The sequence below is a fragment of the Schistosoma haematobium genome, assembly GCF_000699445.3.
Source record: "Schistosoma haematobium chromosome Unknown HiC_scaffold_135, whole genome shotgun sequence".
NCBI classification, from domain to species: Eukaryota; Metazoa; Platyhelminthes; class Trematoda; order Strigeidida; family Schistosomatidae; genus Schistosoma; species Schistosoma haematobium.
The window spans coordinates 1-10616 of NW_026137025.1; the positions used below are offsets into that span (position 1 = coordinate 1).

Here is a 10616-nt window from a genome sequence, read left to right on the forward strand (position 1 = left end):
GTCAGTTAATGATAATACAAAGTACAAAATCATTGGATGACGTTATATTAGCTAACCATAATTGATTTTTTTGTAAATGACCCATATTTTTTTTTACCTTAAAAGATGTTGGCAACCAAGTATGTAATTACTTAGTTTTCGTGTCCGGTGTATGTCGTATAGTGAATAATTCAATAAAAGTGAAATTAAAAAAAAGTATACATAGTGATGGTCAGCAGGTCAAATTTATATATACATATAAACATTTTTTTAGGATTCCATAATGTTGATTAAAGCTTGAAAGTATAAAATTCAAACAGTTGTTATCGTCTTGACGATATACTTCCAAGTTTTATCCCTGTATTCTTTTGTGAATGTTCTTTTGTCAAGAATAATGACTCATCGAAAATTCGAACCTGAAAGACGTATGAAAAATATGATGTTCTAAATGTTTTTTAAATAAAGATTATACAATCTTCTGTTAAAAGGCGTTCAGGTGACTAGTTTACAATACATAACGTTAAAACAAATAGTGATATCATAGTGACTTAAGAAATTTTGATGAAAACTACCTCCTTGCAATATTCTCATAAATTCTATTAGTGTCAAAATTCGAGAAGCATTTCCAGAAGCCTCAGCTTAAAGCGATTCCGAAGAAAACAATCTTGTTGAAAAAAACGCTAACCAGAATCAATAATTTAAAGCACTTAAACTCTGTTCCGAGAGTTGAGAAAAATTATGACGCCTCCTGGTGAAAGCCGAAATTCAGGGGAAGTAAAGAGGCAGATGCCCTTTCTAAAAACCAGATTAACAATTAATATAGGTACAGATGAAAGCGTGAGATACGGAATGATTGATTTAGATGATAATTTACTAATACTACCTGATGGTGGTCAGGCTATATTTGGAATTTACTGAAGTACAAAAATATGAACCATCACAAGATGAATAAGAATGTACTTGCCTCCTTAATTTAAATCTTCTTATACTTTTTTGACAACTGAAAACCTAGTGTATGTGAACTCTTCTGCCGTCCCCTCAGTTTATAAAAGAACTTCAAAATCCATATTGTTTATTTTAATTATCTCTAATCATATTCTTCTCATGATATTATGTGTATGATAAAGAAATGAATAATTCAATCAGTCATACACATCTGATAACCTGGCACATATGTGGTTAGGTTCAAATTGTTACACAGTATGGCGAGATACCTCAGCGTCAGAAGCGGTGATATTGTTGAAAGTGGTAAAAAAATCAGTTACTAAAGATGTGCTTTAAGAGGAACGTAGATACTCATGGAATAGTAAAAATTATAAGATAACTTGAAAACCTAACATCCAAAGAAAAATAGAGTGAATTCACTTGCGTCATAGAACGTAATTCTGACCTACCTTTTCCGAACTCTCTAACTGTTGGCTATAACAGTCGTGCGAACCCTAACCAATTAGTCTACAATTACTAACACAGCCCAGCTTAACAGTCAATGACTTTATGGATTGATGATGGCTTTCTTTCAACTTATTCCTACACTGGTCATGAATTCTTGTCGAGGTAGGTTGTGGTAAAGGATATTTAAAGAATTTCTTGACCATCTCAGTAGATGAACATTCCCCACCTCATCAAGTGATTTTCTATCACAACCTAGTAACCCAAGCTTAACCTCAGCATAGATTTATCGATGGTCCTAATATGTACGAGCGATGCTTCCAGGACACTTATAATCCAATTCTAGTAAATTGTTAATATCCTCTTTTCTTAATGGCTTCGTTTCACAAACATTAAGTAGGACAGGTCAAACTGCTACTAAGTATAACTGTTATGTTGCTGCTAGATGAAAATCTTGCTTACATCATGAGTGATGTTGGTTTGCAAAGGCTATCCGAGCTTTATGAAATTATGTTTAAATTCCGTTATACGGAAGTTAATGAATTATCGTCTCTAACAACAGGTTATTCCACGAAAATAAACCGATATTGATTTATAAGTTACACATAGTTTCTTAAAACATACTTTAAATCTATGTTCCTGTCTTTATACAACAACGAAAATAAGAGTAAAGCTGTATATGAAACATCACACATAATCTTCACTATGGCACCATTCAATTTTCTTGAAATTAAATCTGTTCACGGATGCTGAACTTTTAGACCACTGAGCACGCAAGACCGAAGGTTCTGGGTCCGATTTCCTCCTCCGGAGTCGTGGGCTTGCACTGCCGAGGAGCGACATACCAGGTTTTCAGTACTGGTCTAGCTCAACTCAGTTCGTGATTAAAACTATGAAAATTCTTCAATCTTCATACTTATTATATCATATTGTTTATTTCTATCTATCCAGTTAGCAAACGTAATCATTAGGCCACACTTCTAGACTTATTGGTAGATATTATTTGTCGCATAATGTTTTATGTTCATTTGCTAAAACCTGTGAAAGCAGTTTCTCAGTTGTCACTAATTTAATAAAATCTATTATTACTTCAAGAATAGATATACAGAGTTCATATCTATAAACATGAATACAAGACTGAAATAAACTTTCCCACCGCCAACGATCAACTTCATTGATTAATAATAGAGTTTTATGACTTGAAGCCATTTGGAATTTGGCAATATGGTTTCATAAATAATGCCAACACGTACATCATGTAATTTTACCTTCGTATCAAGTGTTTTTAGTCATTCAACTTCAAAAAGAAAACAACCACAATTTGTCTACTTAGTGAATTTTAGAACCGTATCTAGTCAATGGTGAGTGAGTCGTATGGTGCATCTAATTTACCGATATTTTCAACTGATAAAGAAAAGTCAATATTGTGCGTTAGTTGCATAATCAACTTCTTGATACACTTTTTTTACAGAAAATTTTCAAAGACAAACTAAATCGCTAACTATTTAATTCATTGTTTTTAAGACTTTTAACCTCGATCACACAATTAGTTAATTTATATAAACTCTTAATACTGATATCAAATAAACAAAAGTTGAAATGAAGACTCATTGAATCATAAATTATGAGAAATTATGGCCTATTCATCAATAGAACTAATGTTTGGTTTGAAGTACATCTAGTATTTCATTAAAATAAAAAGATTTTAAAAAAGTTAGAAATCTAAAAATTAGTTCAAGGAGAATATTTTCTTTTCTTTGAAGTCTCAATATTGAACAATACGTCTATTAGTTTGTCAGTGATGAGTGTTATTTTTGAAACTTTTCAAAAAATAAACCCCTAGAATGAGATGCTTTATGCAGTTCTAAGTTTATCAATGTCTTTGTGTTATTATACATTTTGCTTGAACATTATAAAGTCGTCAATTCAAACGACGGAAAAACGTTTCAACTTACAATTTAAATCACGTCATATACAACATTTGAGAAGTATCTATTCGTAAATATGTCAGTGTTGATTTTTTAGTAGAAAAATAAATTGAAAGTATTTAAAGACGTACTGCTTTTCAAAGTTTATACATAGTTTCTTTAACAAACGAGACTAGTCAGATTACACAAAACTGTATGAATTAAGTTAGTTCCTACAAACAATTATTAGAAAGACTAAAGAAAGTTTCTTATTGATTTTAAGTGCCTAATGATGTGGGAGACGCCTACCTACTCATTATTGGACTTCTGTATTTTGCTAATATTAAGTAAAATACATAACCAGCAACAGTAATAAAGTACTTGTTGACAGTGTCTTCTTACTAAAATGTTAAAGAAATTAGTTTATCGTGATTAGAAGTACAACTGTGTCAGAATATCAAGTTAGTTCAATGCGTACCAACTAGTGTTAAAGACGAATGTTGATAAGTCTTAATGTCTATGAATCCTTAGACCATCTTTCAGAAATGCTCTAAACGAAGTCAATGTAACCGAAATGATATGTATTCTAGATAATTAAAATACTACAAACACATATTGATTAAGATCAAACTAACCTTTAACATTTATTGATAATGCTTCATATTTATGCATATCGCATAAATTACCATTATTATTATTACTATCCATAATATATGTTTTTTCATCAAATGTTTCATTATCATTTTGTTTTAATTCGACAGCATTTTCAGAGGATGCAATTAATTTGGATGGTAATTTAGTAAATTTCGGCGTAACTGTTACTGGTGTCGATGTGGTTAACGTTGAATCTAAAATAGTCTCATTATCATTTTCTAAATCCGATGCTGACTGACTATCCAGACCTGGATCGGTAATATATTTACGTTTTTGACTACGACAAGACAATGTTTTAACTTTTTTACATGATAATGTTTGGTAATCATTTTCCTCATCTGTGTGAGAATTTGTATATAATGTTTGTTCATTGAATGCATCTGAATCACTCTGTGCTGTTATATAAGCTTCCTCACTGCCTGTACCAATTAGATTACTGCATACAGTTACATAGGAATCAGCTTCACTGATAACACCTTCTTGACTTATTGTTGATAGCATAGAAGTTAAAGAACCAGAATGTGACTTTTCTAGTTTTTTATTGCTATTAGTGATATTAATATTACGAATTTCAGCTGAAACTGGTCGTGATTTAAAATTACTTGTAGTTATACATGAATTATCTATTTTTTTAGGTCGTAATAGAACAATATTAGGTGATTGTTGACTGTATTCACTTGTACTTATACATTTTTCATTACATACGAATGAATTAGTTTTGCTATTGTTGTTATCGATATTATATTTTATCGTCTCAATTTGTTGCTGTCGATTAACTAAAGCAATTTGATTAACATTTTCATTTTGTCTTATAATATGCTCCTGCCTATCAGTATTATTATCATTACTGTCGGTACAGGATGATTTAAATCCCTGATTTGTTAATTGATTTATTGGTATTTTATCATCTTTGTAATATTCAAACGAAGGTTTTGAAATCTTAATATCTTCCATGGGTTTTTCAGTAGTATTATTACTGTTGCCATTATTTATAGAAATTTCATGTTCATATGACGACCAGTCATCATCATCGTTCTCTTCCGAAGCCTCATCAATTGTAGTTAATGAATGCCCATTATCATAGACTTTAAAATCCTCACTATTTGAATTTCTATTATTCACATCATTGTTATTTTCAGTCAAATATTTATTACTGATTGATAACGTAATTGTATCATTATTTGATATAATCATATTTTGTAATTTGATTTCGTCTGAGGCTAAATTACCAAATGTTGGTGATATAGCAGGTGACAAACTGTCCTCCGATTCTGTAGTACTATTCTCTTGCTTATCTGGTTGATAATCATCCAAATCAGTTTCTATCATGGAATGGTGATCATGTGAAGGGAAATTATATTCAATAACTTCATCATCATCATCGTCATTATTAATGTCATCATTTATTCTATGGCTACTTTCCATTTGTCTAATTTTAACATAATGCATGGTTCTAAGCTGATTAGCGTTGTTAGTATTACAATTATCATAAGGTTCATTGGTGAAACCGTATGAATTATCGTAGAATGGATCATGTAGATTGAAATCAGATGGTGATCTCCATGTTTTTGTTAAATATTTATCTTCCCCAATACTACATTCATTATTATTAGCAGTAGTAGTAGTATTATTGTAGTGATTAATATCATCATGATTATCATTAAATTGACGAATATTATTAGAATCAAATAATTTATCCTCGTTGGAGTTGGAAAGTCGATTTTTTATTGGACGGATCCGTATATCCATAAACTCATCTTTGTCAGCCATTAGACCTAATAGTTCTTTTCAGGGATACATTTTAAGTTATCTGATAAATCCTTTTGATGAGATACTAATGAAGATTGACTTATTTCTTTTTGAAGTGGACATGATGATACTTTTAACTGTTCCAATTTTGATGGTGAGCTTTTTTCTTCAATACTAGTTTGTTTATTACCAATCTTTACCGTTGTTGTTGTTGTTGGTCTTATAAGTTCAGGTGATGTTGGTGTTGTCTGATCTAAACGTTCTGTTAATACATCTATATCATGACGTACTGATTGTAATAAATTTTCCATTGAATCATATCTTGCTTCAGTTGCTTGAATCCATTCATCAGCAATAGCTAAATGTCTTCCAGAATATTTTGGCAATTCACTGTTTGTAGAAGTAATAGTAATGGTATTATTATTCATTTCATTATTTGTATTATTGTTTACTTGTGAATTACATTTGATTAACTCTCTATCCATCGTTAATTTTATATGATTAAATCAAACTAATATTATTTCTTTTATTCGTAATCAAATATAATTAAAACAAATTAAATGAAATTTAAGCGCCAATTAATTTCTATAAGATTGAATACATTGAACATTATTTTATACTAAATATTAATATGAATAATTTTTAAAATTAATTATTATAATTCCTTTATTGTTTTGAAAAACGAATATTGTTTCATATTTCAGCGAAAAAAATGAATGAAACATTTATATATTTGTTTATATTGCATAGAAACAATGAAGAAATAGTTTGTTTATTTTTTTGAAGAAATGATTACATTAGTAATAATGAATAATCCATAAAATAACCATTTTTGATTTTGTTTTGTCTTTTTTCTTTGAAATTTTAAAGTTTATATCTATTTTTTTCATGGATCATTTCGTATATACTACAATTTATTAGTATTAACCAATCAATGATCTATATGTATCATCATGATTGTGTCTAAATGTTTCGTGTTATTTTTTTTGTATAGTCAAACAATACTTTAACATTGAACTAATTAGTCAATCAAATCACTTTACGTTCATTGGTTGATTTGAAATGAAGAATGAAAAAAAAGTTAAGAATTTGAAATTTGAAATTTATTTTCTTTAAATTATTCAAGAAATTATTTAAAGTTATAGAAAGTATGAAATAATTAAAACAAAAACGATGTCAATATTAGTAAAGTATGATTTTAGAATTATCTTTGAATATGTCTAAGTGATTGATTTATTATTTTAATTTAAAAAAAACAACAAATGTAAAATAAATTTCAGTTCTGACAAATTTTCGAATTATTTGATTGAATGAAAAATATTTTCCTATATGAGTTGATCAATATGTAATGAAATCTGAAATACGAAAAAAACTAATTATTTATATAGCATATGAATAAATATAACATTCGAACATATCCAAATAATTAGTATAGGGTTATGGAGATTATTAAGTTATTGATTGAGATCATGAACCGATTGATGTTAGAACACTATCAAAGCCCTTGAAACACTGGACGGCCGTTTCGTTCGATTGTGGGGATCCTCAGCAGCACACATCCACAGTCTCGCTCTCGGGATTCAAACCTAGGGCCTTCAGTCTCGCGCTCGAACGCTCAACTTACTAGACCGCTAAGCCGGCATCAAAATGATTATGTTCATTGATATTTCTCTCTTATCGATTTGAGAAATGTTTTTTTTAGATTTTGAACTTTATGGACATTCATCAGTAGCATAAAGTTACTCTTCTGGTTTAATTTCAAAAAATTATGCAAATGTAATAACATGTATAACATATAACTCAATAACCATTTATTTGTTCATGTTCTCGTCTTTAAGCGATACTTCCTCTTGAATCAAAGTAGTTGAAAGGGAGATTAAAATTTGTGGGTGAATGCTAATGAACAAGGAGCTTCTATCACTATAACACTGATTAATCACTTTTAACTAACTAACAACATTTATTAACGAAATTTTTAAGCATCACTACTAGATAAAAGTAGAATGTTGGCCTCTTTAACAAGATACAGATTCATCACAGATAAGTAAAAGTGAACTTGTCCTTACCATAAATAAAAAAGATGTTACCCCATAAGAACTATTTATTTCAAGCAATTTTGTCAAGGAAATTGTGTTTATTCATACCGATAACCTTAGATTTATTAAGTGTTTAAATCTACAACAAACTGACATGATGCACTGGAGTGCACAGGAATTACGGTAACAAAATATAATCTGTTTTTATCTTTAAAAAGCTTTAAAGAGATCATAATACAGTTTGTAGATAACTAAACTGATACATTAATCAAATGCTCAAAAAAATAGTATTAGATTGTTTCAATGTTAACAAAGTATATGTCATTTATCTCAGTATTTATTTCAGTGAAGCAATTTTACATAATACTTTTTTGGTTTACTAATGTTCTGACGACCTACAAACATTTCAATTTGATTTAATTCAATGCGTAAAAATTAACTCATTTATTTGAGTGGAATATTATCAACCAAAAGATATATGTTCATATCGTTTACTGATTTCTTTATAGAGTTTCCTGTGTTTTCCGACAATGTAAACAAATGGTATCGTAAAAATCTTTTGTTACTTTTATAAAAATGAGGCCTAAGGTTCTCTGCTTGAGTCTCACATGATAGGTTGTGGATACATATTTCTGAGGAATCCCATACTAGACCGAAATGGTCCTTTCAGATTCGCAATGGTCGTCTAAAATTGATCAGTACATGATCTCAATTAAAATTCAACAATCTCCACAACCGTATACTAAAGATATTTTTTTATTTAATTTTTAATGAAAGATCAATTTGTCCATAAATGACCTATATTTAAAAAAAGTTATAGACTAAACATCATTAAACTATCACATTTATACATTCATTATGATAATTAACTTTTATCGGTCAACTCTTTCATACAATTAAATAGATTTTTCTAGATTTCAATTATAATTTACTAATATTTGAATCATTTACCTAATTTTCTCGTTTCTAATTACAATATATTCTTTTAGTTAAAGTTCAATGACATCCCAGATACACTTTTAAAAGTTTTGAGTCTAATAGATCGTATATTCTGCCTAACTGTTGAATCAAAGATTGAAGTGTTTAAATGATAAACTTATTCAAATTTTGTTTTACCTTACTTATTGATTAAAATATGGTTACAGATTGAAATCATGAGTCAATTGAAGTTAGACCACCATGGAAAACCTGGAAGCACTGGACGGCCGTTTCGTCCTAGTATGGGACTCCTCAGCAGTGCGCACCCACCATCCCGCACCTCGCGAGATTCGAACCCAGGACCTATCAGTCTCGTGCCAAGCGCTTAACCAACTAGACCACTGAGCTGGCAACCAATGGTGTTAATGTCTAACTTGTCAAAGTTTATACTGTAAAAATTAAACCAAAATACATTCGTAATGGTAAATAAAAACATGGAACCTAGCGAACTTTATGACTAAATGTATAAGGTCATAAATAAACTCACAAGAACAATAATAAATATTTATTTTACTAGAAACTACCAGGTTATTGATGAGTTTTATCTCAATAGTAGGTTGTTGTAAACTTAATTTCACCAACTTACGTTTGTGACTCGTAAGTAGGTGCATAACTCTGTTCTTAATCAATTTAATACAATGTAATGTACACACTATCAGACGTGAATTAGTTCTTTAATTCATAAGAAAAAGAAAATACATGTTTTAAAGAAAATTCCAGCGTATTAAAATACTAGATAAAGTACAGGTACATAATCGTACTTGGAAAGTAATCGCCTTTCAGAATAATCCTGAAATAATCATTACTATCATTAACTGGTGTACACATCGATGAACGACACGTATTACGAAACACATATTGAACTTTAGTTTATCATAGCACTTTTTACGGCACTCATGTATTTCTCGCAGTGCAAACTTGCTTTTTAATTCTTTAAATCAAAATTCATCCATATGCTTACAAATTATTGTTTTCTTTATTGCAAGGTAGTTAATCTTTCTACAAATGATCTTATAGTTTGCATTCATTATGTGTGAATTCATGAAAAAGTGAGCTAAATAGTGTTATTAAGCGGTAACCTTAAAATTCGTGCTTTCGATTATACAAGGAGGTTTAAGAATCTGAATAATCAGTGAATTAGTAATAACACAAATTTTATGGAAGATCACTTTTGATTTATGGAAATGATATCACTCACTGTTAAGTTGTTTATCTAACACCATTTCCTTATTGATGAGAAAGCATCCCTCGTGCTCAAGTATCTATACAATGATTCTTAAATATGCTTAAAATATTGAACTTAAATATAATAAACAAAGAGGTATGGTGGCTATCAGTGGGATCCAGAACGGGCCACATTTTGACCTTTTCAAATATTCGCTTATCAACCTTGACTGTTTTTATATGAGCATATGTGTGCACTTCTTATCCTATTCATCATATGTCTTAAACTTATTTTTGCTCAGTTACTAATATCGATTAACGCTTGGTTAAATTGAGTTGGTTTACATGCCTTCTCCACCGCGCGTCATGTCGCTTCACTCCGTTTCCCTGAGCGTCTATTCAGATCAGTGATTGTATGAAATATACACATTCAAACTTCATTGTCGTATTTAACCTTTCTAATTCCGTTATTCACCAACGCGATTTAAGTCGATGATGGTAGCTGACATATATATTTTAATGACAATCATTATACGATCCAAATGGAATCAGATCTCGGGCCACTAATAAAATTAACAATCTATGTAGCATACATTATGTAAGTAAAGTACTCTATTATCTTTTGACCAATTTTGTGAATGGGAGTTACAATGCAAGTTTTTCTGTATAGTCGATAACTCCTAATTTCATTGCCTAAATTGCATTGAATATACAAGGTTTTAAGCATTTTTATTACTAAATAACGAATTTTTAACTTTTG

At 29.9% G+C, this 10616-nt stretch overlaps 1 protein-coding gene across 1 annotated transcript; it reads right to left on the reverse strand.

Moving 5' to 3' along the window:
* Positions 1-80: 80 nt before the first annotated feature.
* Positions 81-6701, reverse strand: MS3_00002503 (uncharacterized protein). Its single transcript, XM_051210103.1, has 2 exons — positions 3911-6701; positions 81-395 (listed from the first exon to the last, which is right to left on the reverse strand). Exons 1-2 carry the CDS (start codon positions 5697-5699, stop codon positions 379-381), a joined length of 1806 nt encoding a protein of 601 aa, XP_051064120.1. The 5' UTR covers positions 5700-6701; the 3' UTR covers positions 81-378.
* Between the last annotated feature and the right edge of the window lie 3915 nt (positions 6702-10616).

Excerpts from the sequence above, each read along its gene's own strand:
- MS3_00002503 (XM_051210103.1), bottom strand. The coding sequence starts at position 5,699 with ATGGCTGACAAAGATGAGTTTATGGATATACGGATCCGTCCAATAAAA.